Source organism: Molossus molossus, unplaced genomic scaffold (genome assembly GCF_014108415.1).
Source record: "Molossus molossus isolate mMolMol1 unplaced genomic scaffold, mMolMol1.p scaffold_m16_p_7, whole genome shotgun sequence".
Lineage (NCBI taxonomy): Eukaryota > Metazoa > Chordata > Mammalia > Chiroptera > Molossidae > Molossus > Molossus molossus.
Genome location: NW_023425401.1, coordinates 1,169,386 through 1,183,660, shown reverse-complemented (window position 1 = coordinate 1,183,660; position 14,275 = coordinate 1,169,386). Strand labels below are relative to the sequence as shown.

Here is a 14,275-nt window from a genome sequence, read left to right as displayed (position 1 = left end):
CTGTTCCTCTCTCTCCCTCCCACTCTACCTGAACAAAAAATGGAAAAATGTCCTCAGGTGAGGATAAAAAAAAAAAAAACAACCAATGAGTATACAAATATGTAGAACAAATCGATGTCTCTCAAACATCAATCTTTTAAAAAGTCCTTTAGAGAAAAGGAAAAAATTAACCTCGTGTCTGAGTGGGCCCGCGCGGCTCAAACCTGTGTTGCTCGGGGTCAACTGTGACACGCGTGTTCGTGGGCTCGGGGTGCATCTGCTGCTCAACCCGTGTCTGCCCCTCGAGTTTCCGTGGTCTCTCGTGACAAGCGGTGAGCAGAATTCTACAACTGCATCAGGAAGTGAATTTCCTGGCACTGCAATCAGATTTCTGACAACCAGTAGAATTTAAAAGCCTGAAATATTTCAGTTTTCAAAGGAACAGAAATGTGTGTCGCACAGAACATGAAGGCCCGGGGCCGAGTGCTGGCGTCGCCGCCACGCGCCGGCTCCTCGCTCTCCAGTGTGCGGTCACACGGGGGCAGTGGGCAGTGGTTTTATTTGCAGCCACGACGACGCTCATCTCCGAGTCGCAGGGGCTTCAGGCCCCCGGAGGCTCTTCTTGATGAAGTGGCAAACCAGCCTCTGCGGCCGCTGCTCGTACTCAGCCAGCACCTCGTGGGGGCTGCGGATCTGGTCCCCTTGCAGGCGGTCGAGGTAGGTCACACACACCACGGCCGCTGCCAAGAGCAGAGGTCGCGTCAACCCAAAGCGCTGGACTTCTAGCTTAGTTCACGAGGCGAGGCGAGGTGTCCCTGCTGGGCCTCAGAAGGGGCCACCGCAGGGACCCACAGGCATGTTGATAGGTGAAGAGCTCAGAGGCCAGAGGGCCCCTCCTCCCCACCCTGCCCTCTCCCCTTTCTCCCTGCCTGTGCTTCCAGCCCCCCCAGCCCAGCCCCCCCAGCCCAGCCCCTGCCCCAGCCCAGCCCAGCACCCCCAGCCCCCCCTCCCCCAGCCCAGCCTCCCCCCTCTCCAGCCCCGGGCCAGCCCCGCCCCTGCCCGCCCTGGCCCAGGCCAGGACCTGGCCGTGAAGGGCAGCTGAGGTGGCGGGAGGCAGGGATGCTGGGGGACACAGCTGGCTCCACAGGGGGCTAGGAACGTGGGTGGATAACCCCTGACTCAAACCCACATTGGAAAGCAGGACATTGCGGGGCTGGTGCAGCCTTGGGGTGCAGCAGCCTCTGCACCCCACCTGCGCATTCACACCACCTGCGTGGAGCGGTGAGCTCTCGGGCACCTTCCTCGGCCCCTTGGTGGCCAGGGAGTCACTGCAGGGACCCTGAGGGGCCTGCCCTTGGCCATGTGCTAACAAAAGGAGGTCTGAGGACAGGTGCGCGATGCCAGCCGCCTGGGGGACAGGTGGGCGGAAGGCAGACGCCAGGGGTGGGGCACGGGGGGACCGGGAGGAACCAGAGAGGGTGCTGAGGTTGGCCAGCAGGGACAGGAGCCGGGAGCAGGGTCCCGACCTGGCGCCCACCCACCTGGGAGGCTGCAGGCGCTGCACATGGCGGCCAAGACGGACGACTCCATCTCGATGTTGCGGACACCGGCCGCGTGGGCTGCCTGCAGGTACTCCTGCTTGTCCTGCTCCGTGAAGCAGCAGATGGCCCCGTCCAGGCGGCTTTGCCCTGAGGATAGAAGGGCCCAGGCTCACCCACCGTGCGCCACCCACCGGGCACAGCCCACCCGCGAGCATCAATCACACGGTCCTGGGAAGCGCTCGGGAGAAAGGAGGCAGGGCCCAGCCCGCAGGCACCTTCGTAGAAGTCCAAGGTGCACATGGTGTTGCCCACGACCGTGGGGAACTCGTCCAGGTCGGCAGAACACTGCATCAGCTCCCGCACCAGCTGCGCATCCAGGTCTGTGCCGCGGACCACCCGCTTCCCCAGGATCATCTGCTCGAACTGCGGCTGAAAGGTGGCGTCCACCGCCTGCTGGGTGAGGACCACAGTGCCGGGCTCCAGCCCTGCAGGGAGAAGCAGCGCCACGCGCCCAGGTGGATGGAGGTGCAGCGGGCGGGCGCAGGGGCACAGCCCATCTGCACCCCAAGACGCCGAGCGTCCTGGAGAGGACGGGTGAGGACCCACTTCCCCCACCAAAGGCGGTGTGTGCTGCTTTTACTCCGATCGTAGAGGGAACTCATGCACTGCGGGGAACCGGGCAGGAAAGGGCTGAGGTGCAGCGACGGCCAGGAGCCTCCCCTCCCGAGAGACGCGTGGGGCTCAGTTGTTTCCCCGTGGGGCACGCGGTCCCAGACGCATTCCACGGGTCCCTGCGCTGTACTGTCATCGAGCGGATTCCAAGCCCGTGCGGAAGTAGGCCAGAGCCACGGAATGAACCGCGAGCACCTACGCCCAGCGCCGACCCTGACCGACGGCTTCCTCCAGGACGGAGGACGCTCACCAACTCCGCCTTCTACCCCTCGCGTCCCGACTTCCCCGCAGGTCTACAAGGCACCCCGACCCTTGCAGGGAGAGGGGAGGCAGAGGAAGGAGAGGTGGAGAAGAGGGTCCGGACAGCTAGCGAGAACCAGCTGCATGGGGGGCAGGGGGGGGGCTGGACCAGGATAACCAACCAGCTTCCTCCCAGCCTCCTGCTGGGGAGCCCCTGGAGTGAAGCCCGGGGAAGCCCCGGCGCCCACGCCTGCCCACACGGGGCACACAGGGGCTGGGTCCTTGCCCCCACACCACCCGCCGAGGCCCGCACCACTCACCTATGCCGCCGGACGTGCCGATGCGGATGATGCTGACGCCGGAGCAGCGGGCATGGTACAGCAGCTTGAGGAGCTCGTGCAGCATGATGGCCATGGAGGGGACGCCCATGCCGTGCTGGGCCGGGGGGACACGCAGTGTTACCCAGCGGCCGCCCGGGCCTGGGCCCGGCCCTCCCACGGGGGCCACAGAACAGGAACTTCAGCACGTGAACTTAGCAGCTGTGACACGGCGGGAAGCCTGCCGCGTTCAAAACTGTCCCCGTTTGGTCCACGCATCTGTGACACGGCCCGAGGCCTGGGCTGGCAGGGCAGCGGCCACCGCTGGGTGACAGCCAGCCTGGCACAGGTGCCCGTCCCATGCACACCGGCCGGCTTCTCTCTTCTCACTTGCCCTCCCCACTCTCTGCTCAGCACACTGACCGGTCTCTCCGCTGAGGGACACCTCCTCGGTCCTGTGTCTCCTCCTCCGTGGCCCTCCCCACCTCCTCCAGGAGGCCCCGGTGTCCTCACGCGAGGCCCTGGCCCAGCCTGGACCCCTGCCGAGCATGCACACTGGGTGTGTCGGCACCTCTGTCCTGGGGTCTCCTGGATCCTGGCCCCTGTCTCTGCAGCCCAGGTGCGGGCTCACCATGCTCCCACCCCGACCGGTGTTGAGGGGACCGGGCCTGTGCGCGGGGGCGGGGACCTGCTGAGCGAGGACTGGCAGGTACTCACGCTGACAGACAGCACGGGCCCCGCTTTGAACATGGCATAGCGGTCGGTCCCCACGCAGATGTTGGGACAGTCCCCGCCCGGGAGGTCGAGGCCCAGCTCCGTGGCCACATACTTGATGAAGGCTTTCATCCGGGAGGGGCTGCCCCCAACACACACGAACTGTGGACAGAGAATGGAGCCCATCAGCATGGGGGCAGCCCGCAGTCTGCAGAGCAGGGGCCCCCACCAGCACCACGTACGCCTCCTAGAACTTGCAAGAAATGCCAGTTCCCTGGACGAACCAGGTTGGGGAGCCCTCCTGGTTTTCGGGAGGACCTGGCTCGTGGAATCACCACTCGGGCAGGAGGCCCTGCTCTGCAAAGCCCCGGGCCCCGCAGGACGCAGGGGCCCAGGCCTGCCAGCCTCTGTCCAGCAGCCGACGGCAGCTCACTGCACGGGGAGCCCGGGGAAGAAGACGCAGCAGGCTCCACGCTGTGGGACCAGGGCCCACGGCCCACCTCTCCCCAGCCGTCCAAGCACCAAATGGCCAACACAGGGGACGCACCAGGGGCCCAAGGGGACACAGAGTGTGGTCGCCATGGTGGGGTGCAGGAGCTCAGAGAACTACACTCTTTCATCTGCAAAGCAGTGTATATAAAAACTTACTTTTCACTTGGTTTTACACAAGAAAAGCAAATAAATACGCCAGTGTAAGGGAGTTGGATGATCGGGGGAATTAGTCTCTAAAAGGAAAAGAAAAGTAACCTTGACGGAAGAACAAAAACTGAGTACATGGGGAACACATGGGAAGTGTTGAAAGCAAAACCGCAGAAGGAGAGAGACTGGGGGTTGAGGGACCCAGCTCCTCAGCAATACGATGAGTCCTCGAAGCAGCAACATAGTCTCACAAAGCTGACGGGTTCCGTTTGAATTGTAAACTTCAGTCCATTTTTACCCCCAGGGATTAGACATTTCAAAAGTCCTGTGTGCCCGGTCGGTGTGGCTCAGTGGACCGAGCGTCATCCTATGGACAGAGAGGTCCTGGTTCGATTCAGGTCAGGGCACATGCCCCGGTTGTGGGCTCAATCGCCAATAGGGGGCGTGCAGGAGGCAGCCGATCGATGTTCTCTCATTGATGTTTCTCTCTCTTTCCCTTCCTCCCTCTCTAAAAGAGATCAATGATGACCTATTTAAAAGTCCTGTGCCAGGATAAGTCAGAATTGAGACCGTAAGACTTGTTAGGGGACGTGGACTGGAGGCCACACTCAGGTAAGGAAACCGTTAGAGGCAATGAACCCATCAGTACCGATGTGTGTTCCTTAGCAACCACTCACCGTGCCATCACTCATACTTAGTCCCCTGGCTCCCTGGACACCATGACCGCCCCCCTCTGTGTCCTCGCAGCAGACCATTAGGAAACGGACTTCCACCGGTTCCACCACACACCCAGCGTGTGAGAAATCAGAGGGACCCACCCGGCAGTGCGTATGAGTTTTCTTTTACTCACTGGTCCGTATACTTGAAAAGTAGCAATTTGCAAAAATCTGATAACCCGCGCACTTCTTGAACTTGTCCTGTGACCTTGGCCCTCTGGGAGGGAGTCTGCTCGGGCCCCCGACGAGGGCTGACCAACGAGGGCTGACAAGTCCCCAGGACGGAAGCCCTGCTTCTTACCTTCACGTCCCCAAACATGGCCGGGAAGTCGTGGGTGCTGGTGCTGAGGTTGAAGTGGTACAGGATGTCCTCCTTCATGGCCGCTATGTTTGGGTTACACAGCTGGACGAGGCGGTCACTGTTCCCAGTCGGAAAAGCAGGTTAGCAGAGCGGCAGCGCCCGGTGGCCAACGTGATGGCAAAGGGCCCCATGTCGGTGTGCGATGCGTGGTGGGAAGACCGGCCACCCCCGCTTCGAGGCTCCCACCTCTTACCTGCCGTCTTCCCCTTCTCCTCACTCCCCCTCCCCACTCCCAGGGTGCTGTTTGGAGGACGGATCCAAAACTACTGAAGGAATCCAAAAAGGACAAGATCGAAGGCTCAATCATATATAAGAGCATAGCCAGTTGCTACCCAACTCACAAACTTTACTTTATTTTTAAAATAATGCATTCAGCCCGGCCAGTGTGGCCCAGTGGACTGAGCACTGTCCCATGGACTGAGAGGTCCCTGCTGGATTCCAGGTCAGGACACATGCCCAGGTTTCTGGCTCAATCCCCAGTAGGGGGCGTGCAGAAGGCAGCCTATTGATGTTTCTCTCTCTCTCGCTCTTCCTCTCTCTCTAAAAAAAAACAATTAAAAAAAATATACATTTTTGCCCTGGCCAGTATGGCTAAGTGGTTAGAGCGTCAGCCCGCAGACCAGAGAGACCCAGGTTTGGTTCCCAATAAGGGCAGGTACCTTGGTTGCAGGTCATCCCCGGCCCCGGTTGGGGTCGTGTGGGTGGCAACCACTCAATGTGTCTCTCTCACATCGATGTTTCTCTCTCTCTCTTCCTCCCTCTCTCCCTCCTGCTCTATCTGAAGATGAATGCAAAAAAAAAAAAAAAAAAAAAAAAATGTCCTCAGGTGAGGATAATAATATATATATACACACACATATATACATTTTTAAAAATAAAGTAAAATAACCCATTCAGCATGGACAGAAATAGAATGAAAACATTGCCAAGACATGACGTGTTTGGGGTTTTGCAAACCATCGGACCTTTGCCTCAACTGGTCAGTTCTGCCACTGTCCCAGGAAAGGGACCACAGACAACACTTAAATGGGCGTGGTTGTTCCAATGAGATGTTACTTACAAAACAGACCTGTTCCAGGTCTAAAGTGTATCTTCACCTGGAAAATCCCTTAGCGTGAACCCTTAACACACCTCCTTCCACACCTGTGCCTCCCTGACGCCCACAGACAGGTGTGCTCCCCCAAACCCGGTGCCACAGAGGGAGGTAGACATGGACCCCTGGGACTTGGAAATCCTACTCCAGGACTTGCCACGGGCTGGCCCTCACACCCTCGCCTGCGAAACCCGGGCAGGCAGGACCGTACGTCACAGGCCTCCCTGTCCCATCTGGGAGACGCTGCGCGGTGACGCGGGTCCCTAAGGCAGTAGCCTCTTCGTAGGGGTCCCCGTGTTCAAATCTAACTAAAAATGCACATTTTCCTACCAAACGTAAGTTCTGGACAACTACAATGCCAATTTTTTGTTTCTATTCCTTATCTTTGCTTCAGGCAGGATAACAGGGATTCTCTCCCAGGAGAACAAGTTATGTGTAGACGCTTAGTAACAAGACACGTTACCACTGAGCCCCTTCTCTGCACCAGACACTGTTACGATATGTATATGACAAATGTGATCTGGTCAGTGATCTCCAGGAATAAAAGTCCTCACGGTCACGACCAGGTCTGACTCACCCGCGAACCCCTGTAGCACACGCAGACACGCAAACAGGCCACATGCAAAGCACAGGGCCCTGCTTCATCCCTCCTAGCACCGTGTCTGTCTTACGTACCATTGTATCCACTCCCGGTTTATCCTATCTATCATTGTGTCTATGTCCTGGGCTACCCAACCTGTTTGTCATTTTACCCACCCCTGGTCTATCTATTTGTCATTTTGTCCATCCCTGGTCTATGTATCTGTCTTTTCATCCATCCCTGGTTTATCGGTCATTTCATCCAAACCTGGTCTGTCTCATGTCACCGATCCAGCCTGTCCTGCCTCCTCTGCCATCTGGCTTGTGCATCAAGAGCACACACCAGGCCCTGGCCGGTTTGGCTCAGCGGTTAGAGCGTCCGCCTGCGGTCCGGAGAGACCCGGGTTCGGTTCCCGCTAAGGGCATGTACCTTGGTTGCAGTTTGTCCCCGGCCCTGGTTGGTCGTGTGGGTGGCAGCCACTCGATGTGTCCCTTTCACGTCGATGTTTCCCTCTCTCTCTCTTCCTCTCTCTCCCTCCCACTCTGTCTGTACAAAAAATGGAAAAATGTCCTCGGATGAGGATAAAAAAAAAAAAAGAGCTCACACCAGGCTCCCAGCCCACGCTCCCCTCCCATCTCCCTAGAATGGTGTCCGCGCTGACTCACACCTGCACGTCGTCAGGTGCCGACGCAGAAAAGCTGAGCACAGAACACTAAAGAGAAACAGAAAGGTCTTCTCAGAAAAGGGAACACGCTGTCTGACTGCCGTGGGCAGGTGTGAGACTCAGACACCTGTGGGCCCATCCCGGTCGTCACAGACGGTGCTGACTGCACCCAGTCAGGAAGGGCAGGTCACCGCCCAAGGCCCAGAGCCACCTGTCTGCCCCGTCCCCTGACCAGGCTCCCTGGTCTCCAGATTCAGGGCGTGTTTCACCCTCCTGGGGCAGGGCAGAAACTTCCAAGGGGCCAAGCCCCGGCGGGTGTGACTAGGACCATTGCTGGTCTCCTTAGGCCCAGCAGAAATTCTGACTTCACACCACAAGCACAGCACCCTGGGCCCTCAGTGACCGTGTCAAGGTGACTACAGTCCTGCACCGGGAGCTCGGGGTGCTGTGCCCCAGGAGCTCTAGCAGAAGGGCCCGGCCAACCTCGAAACTGGCGCAACAGGATGTGACCCCAGCAGTGTGGTCACAGGTTGCAACAGAAAACCTCCCCCTTCTCCTTGGTTCCGAGAAGAGGAGATGGAGGGGACTCGGACCACAATGTCCTGGAACAAGCCCCAACGTTCCTCATAAAGGGTTTTTAAAATGACAAGTCAAGGATTATGAGAAACTACAAAGAAATCAGGAAAGTGTTGAAGATTCAGCCCCAAGAAAGAGCTGAGGACAAGCAGGGCCTGAGGTTCAGACGTGTCCGGGTGTCAGATGAAGTCCACGGGACTTGGAGCCGAGCACTGAGCACCTGGTCCCCGAGACCAGGCCCAGACGGGACCCGACCAGCCCTCGGCCCAGGCAGGAGCCCCCCCCCCCCCCAGCCCTCAGTCCCCGGCCTGTCCTGGGCAGCAGCGTGCTCACAGGGTCGGCTCCCACAAACAACCCAGACACCAGCCCGGCGGAGCTCACCTGCGGTCTCCCTTCTGCTCTGCTCTGTTCCCAGGGAGGGCCATCTCTCAGCCGGGGCAGGACCCTGGGGAAACAGCACAGTGGGAAACGGTCAACTGAGCCACACGAACAACTTCTAGAGTCTGAGCACCAATCAATTCAAACTGGAAGTGGTGAGGAGCACAGGCGGGGGACCCCGGGGAACCCTCAGCTGCAGACAGCCCAGTGCTGGCCAGGGGCGGGCAGGCCTGTCTCCAGGACACGCACATCCCTCCCAAGGTGTGACGCCTGAGTGCCAGGGTCCAGCCTCGCCCGCTGAGCAGGAGGCTGGGCTTTGGCAAAGGTGTCAGTTCTCCCAGAAGGTCCGTCTGGACAAAGGGTACACGCAGTGTCATGGCCGTCAGCCCACTCGGCTCGAATCAGACTTTTGAAAGGCAGAGATTGAAATCAACACTTCCACCGGGACGGGACTCTGTCCAGCGGTCCTCTGCCTGCCTGAGGTCCCCTGTGGCTTGAGTCCTGGCTTCTCTCAGGGGTTGGTTTTCAAATCTTCTGGGCTCCTCGTTCCCACCTGCCCTGACCCCCCACCTGGCCCATCTCATCTGCTTCATAACAGGACGCGGGCTTGGTCTCCCCAAGGGGAGATGCCCGGTGCTGGGACCATGTGCCTCTGGCCGAATATCGCGCCGTAGCCCTTGCCAAGCAAATGAGTGTCCTTGTCTGCAGCCTGAAGCTGTTGGAACCCTGCCCTTCGCCTTTCTGTGGAGGCTCCCTGCCTGACGAACTCTCTGGCCACCGGCTCAGCCTCAAGGCCTTACCCTCACCGAGGTGGGTCCTGAGGTCACCTCACTGATAGCGAGAGACACCTGTTATCAGGGAGTTGGAAGAGTTTTAGGAGCTCTGCTAGGACGGGAAGACCACACACGCACGTAACCCAGCATCGAGACCCTCCCTGCCCGCCAGCCCTTGGCCAGCCTGTGAGAGCGGCCCTGGGGTTCGGGGGGGGCCCCCTCTTACAGCCCACTGGCTTCCTCAGCTCCCCTGCTGGACCCAGAGGCTGGCGTTTCCAGAGAAGTGTAGTGAAAAGGAGGAGCCTCTGCTGGGAGCACCTGGACGCCCATGCCTGTCGCCAGATCCGACTTGTTAAAACAGAAAGACTCAGTCAGTTTCTGTTGTTTCGTCGTAACTGACAGGAAAAATTCGGAGACGCTGTCCCTCAGAATCACAGCAGCCGAAGAGGGAGAGAAGGCGAACGGGTAGCCGGACAAGAGCCCTGGACCACTCTGATGAAAGACAGCTCACAGCCCGGTGGCCATTTCTCTGATTATCCAGAAGAGAGCACAGCCAGGCACCGCTGAGCCCAGGAGCCTCCTCTCTGGTTCCCATGGGAGCTTTAGGGGCGCTGCTGGGCCCACCCCAGCACTGGGCTGTTTCACCTCCCCTCCCCTTAGTCTATTGTTGCTGGAACTCCTTTCAGAATCAATTCCATTCCCCACCCCCCTCCCGTGTACAAAAAACACTCGCAAAACTCCAGGACGATGGACAAGGTCTTCCTAGGACCGTGCACTGAGGGTTCGGGCTCCAGGCCACAAGACCCCTCTCCTTGTGTGGCTAACGACAGCCTGATAACCACTTTTCAAAAGACTTGCGGCCGGGCCGGTGTGGCTGTGGACTGAGCGTCGTCCCATGGACTGAGAGGTCCTGGGTCCATGCCCTGCCAGGGCAGGTGCCCGTGTTGCAGGGGCATGCAGGAGACAGCCGATCCATGCTTCTAGCTCTCTCCCCCTTCCTCCCCCTCTAAACAATAAAATAAATTAAAATAAAATTAAAAAAAAAAGACTTTCAGACATGGAAGGTAAACACTTTTGTTTAACATCACCCATTACAGTAAAAATCAGACAGGCAAACGCCTTTGTGTAAATAGTACATATTTCCCATGAAAGAGCGCCCAGCCTCAGAAATCGTCTTGTAGGTCTGTTGGAGCCAATGAGGACAATTGCCAGGGAGGACGACCTCAGTGGGTGGGAAACGGCTCCGGAGCACAGCAGGCTCGCAGCCCGTCTTGTACACTGAGACCACTCTTAGTTAGAAAGATTCCATCTCACACCATCCCACACGGGCACTTTGGTTTGAGTCCCCAGGGCCCGCCATGCAGGCCTCGCCTCAGCTTGTCAGGGTTAATGCATGGCCGCGTTTTCATCCACAGTATATAAATGTGTTGTTTTTTTATTTTTCTCTTTATTGATTTTTTTTTAGAGAGAGAGAAAGAGAAGGAGAGATAGAAACATCAATGGGAGAGAACATGGATCGGCTGCCTCCTGCATGCCCCCCACTGGGGATCGGGCACACAACCTGGGCATGTGCCCTGACTGGGAATCAGACCGGCGACCTCTTGGTGCAGGGTCGATGCTCAACCACTGAGCCACACTGGCTGGGCCACAATATATAAATATTTATAATATATTTTGAATGAACATACTACATATTCCAACTGTGTGTGTAAGAGAGAGAGAAGGAGAATGTTTACCTTTAGGGAGTAACAGAAGCTGAAAGTTTCATTTTGTTACCTTTTTTTTTACAATAAGATTTTACAAGGAGTATTAACTTTACAGTCAGCAAAAACAAACAAACAAAAAGTCCACTTGGACAAAGATCAATGTTAAGAAAAATTAATGTATCCTTTTTAACTGAAACGTGCTAAACATACAGGAACAAGAATAAACTCTGTGCGCAGTAACCCGGTGCTGCAGTAAAGCCAGTGACAAGTGGCTCCCACCCGGAAAGAATGGAAAGAATGGTCGCTTCAGCCTCAGAAGAGGGGAAACCGGTGGAGGCTGACCTGGAGGCTGACCGGAACTCTGGAAGGATGGGCTGGGCGTGGGAGCCCAGGTTAAGACATTGTTGCAATTCGAGGAAATCACAAATCTTTTTAAAGCCAAGCACACAGCAACGAATGGAACTAAAGGTCTCTTTAGCCCAGAAGACACCAATGGGAAGGGGGTTAATGAGCCAAGGAGCGCCCGCGGGCAGGGTGGGGGTGGGGTGGCCAAAGAAGGTCTTTTAAGGACAGAGACAATCCCCAGGAGCGCGCAGGGAGTGGTCGAGGTCTCCGAGTCCTGCAACGCCTCCAGGGAAGGCCATGCCCACTTGGCATTTCAGACTGGGTTTCTCGGAAGTGTGATGGGCGGAGCCGCCCTCCAGCAAGGGGGGCTCAAGTCAGGCCGGTGGAAGCCTGCGGACCTGGAAGGCCCAACCCTGGCCTTGGGGGAGTGATCTGGGGACAGCCAGACAGGATCCTCCAGGTCCAAGGCCAGCCTGACACACACAAGAGCGTAAAAGGACTCACTTCCCGTAAAGGTTACCGTTGGGTCTTATCATTGATGACAGTGAAGTTTCTCTTTTGTGCTGCCGGTATTTTGTGCTGTGCCCTTGTTAACCGCTGGCTCGACACAGCCTTGAGTCCGTTGGAACTCCGCTGGCTTGCTAACAGCCATTGTCCAAATGAACGAGACTTTCCACACGAAAGGGGGAGTTCTAGGTGTTCGCCCACCCCTTCCCCCTGGTCCTGCAAAGCGCAGTGGGGGGCTTTCCGCCGGAGCGCAGCCTGCCAGCATCGCAGGGTGGCCCAGGACGCCTGGGAGGCCGCTGTGGGCAGACGCGAGGAAGCCCACCCAGCTCCCCGCGCACCCTGCTCCCCGCGCACCCTCCTCATGGGGCGTCCCCCCGCGTGCCCTCCCCCGCGCACCCTCCTCATGGGGCGTCCCCCCGCGTGCCCTCCCCCGCGCACCCTGCTCCCCGCGCACCCTCCTCATGGGGCGTCCCCCCGCGTGCCCTCCCCCGCGCACCCTGCTCCCCGCGCACCCTCCTCATGGGGCGTCCCCCCGCGTGCCCTGCCCCGCGCACCCTCCTCATGGGGCGTCCCCCCGCGTGCCCTGCCCCGCGCACCCTCCTCATGGGGCGTCCCCCCGCGTGCCCTCCCCCGCGCACCCTGCTCCCCGCGCACCCTCCTCATGGGGCGTCCCCCCGCGTGCCCTGCCCCGCGCACCCTCCTCATGGGGCGTCCCCCCGCGTGCCCTCCCCCGCGCACCCTGCTCCCCGCGCACCCTCCTCATGGGGCGTCCCCCCGCGTGCCCTGCCCCGCGCACCCTCCTCATGGGGCGTCCCCCCGCGTGCCCTCCCCCGCGCACCCTGCTCATGGGGAGTCCCCCAGCGTGCCCTCTTCCTTCGACGTGCAACACCTCCAGCAAATAGCCGAGGTCCACACGAACCCGAGTCACCTCGGCCGTAAATCAGTGGCTCCCCAAAACGGGACCCTGGCCAAGGACCACTCACCGCGCACGAGCTGCTACACCTGCCGCGCCAGCCACGCGCGCGCCGCGGGCGCCAAACACCTCGCACGGGCGGAGGAACCGTGACCCGCGGGTCTCGGGGGACGCGCGGGGACAGAGGCTGAGCGCCCGACTGGTCCCGGGGAGTCACCGCGAGCAAAGAGAACTTCCGCCCCGCCCGCTGGCCGCGCCCCCGCCCGCCCCGCCCGCTTTGGTTTCCTCCCCGGAGCGCGGTGGGAAGGACCCGCAACTCACTGAGCCGCGCGCACCGCCTGGAAACCTGTCGCCCACCGTCCTCCTCCACAGCTGACGGCAGGGACACTTGGGAGGGGGTCGCCCGCCGCCACCGGTCTGGAGGTGCCCCGCCCGAGCGCGACGGGACCGGCCAGAGAGAGAGCGCGGAGCTGGCCCCGGGAGGGGTCAGGAAGGGGGGCTGGACCATGTCCGCCAGGGTCAGCTCAGGGTCCGGCCTCAGTATCCCATTTGGGGTGTGATTCTGGGACCTTCCTGTCCCGAAGCGTCCAGTGGCTGGGGGACAGCGGGGGAGGAAGTGACTCATCCACTCAGTCCTGCGGAGACCGCGGCCCCGCCCAGTCCGCCCGGGACACGCAGGCGCGGGGGGCGCCCAGCCTGCGACCCTGGAAGGCGAGGGCGGTGGCCCCGCACCTCGGGCACGTTCAGGAGTCCCTCTCTTCCGTTTCCAAAGGCTGCCCGTGAACCGGAAAATCAACTACTGAGGAGTGTTTGCCAAGTGAAAACTTTTTCAATGTGACGGACTGGAAACAAAATTGCGTCCGGCCACGTTTAAACCACACCTGAACCCCAGGCTCCCGACAGGCGCCTTCATGCAGCAGCTGGTGGGATGTGGCTCGGTGGATGGAGCGTCGCCCCGTGGACTGAGGGGTCCAGGTTCCATTCCTGGTCAGGGCACAGGCCCGGGGTGGAGGCTCCATCCGCAGGAGGGGGCGTGCAGGAGGCAGGCGATGGATCGCTTTCACGTGGATGTTTCTACCTCTCTTCCTCTCTCTAAACAATCAATAAAAACATATTAAAAAAAGAAAGAACATTTACTGAGATAATTGTATATAATTAACAGGTCTGACCAGCGGGAGGTCACATCCACAACGAAAGGTCAGTGCAGAGCCAAGTGGCTTTCCTGCACGCTCCTGGGTGCAGGTGGGCTAACCTCTTAAAAAGCCCAGCATCGAAATCTTTGTTCTTGGGTTTTTATAGGCCCGAACTACAGAAACTAAAAAAAAAAAAACTACATTAAAAAAAAACAACCCACACTCTCTTGGCACCAGGTAATTGGTGTCGGGGCTGATACAAGCTGTCTCAGAGGTAAGGAGTCTGCTGCGGCCGAGGTCAGGGCCATCATTAATCTTCTTTATGGTCCCTCCGAGTTCCCCAAGGCCATCATTACCCCTTATCTTCATGGTTCCTCTGGGTGTCAGTCCCACGTGTTTTAGAAAACTACTCGGGTGTTTACGTGCAG

The 14,275-nt window shown here is 59.0% G+C and overlaps 1 protein-coding gene across 2 annotated transcripts; it reads right to left on the bottom strand.

Annotated features, from left to right (window-relative positions):
* Positions 1 to 177: 177 nt before the first annotated feature.
* On the bottom strand, positions 178 to 13,119 carry UPP1 (uridine phosphorylase 1). Of its 2 annotated transcripts, none has more exons than XM_036247568.1 (8): positions 13,036 to 13,119; positions 8,474 to 8,537; positions 5,120 to 5,237; positions 3,467 to 3,625; positions 2,753 to 2,867; positions 1,796 to 2,005; positions 1,521 to 1,667; positions 178 to 719 (listed from the first exon to the last, which is right to left on the bottom strand). In XM_036247568.1, the coding sequence occupies exons 2-8, from the start codon at positions 8,515 to 8,517 to the stop codon at positions 559 to 561; spliced, it is 954 nt and encodes a 317-aa protein (XP_036103461.1). In that variant the 5' UTR covers positions 8,518 to 8,537; positions 13,036 to 13,119; the 3' UTR covers positions 178 to 558. The 2 variants fall into 2 exon arrangements, with proteins under 2 accessions (XP_036103461.1, XP_036103460.1); XM_036247567.1 differs by lacking the exon at positions 13,036 to 13,119 and adding an exon at positions 12,785 to 12,888.
* Positions 13,120 to 14,275: the final 1,156 nt, after the last annotated feature.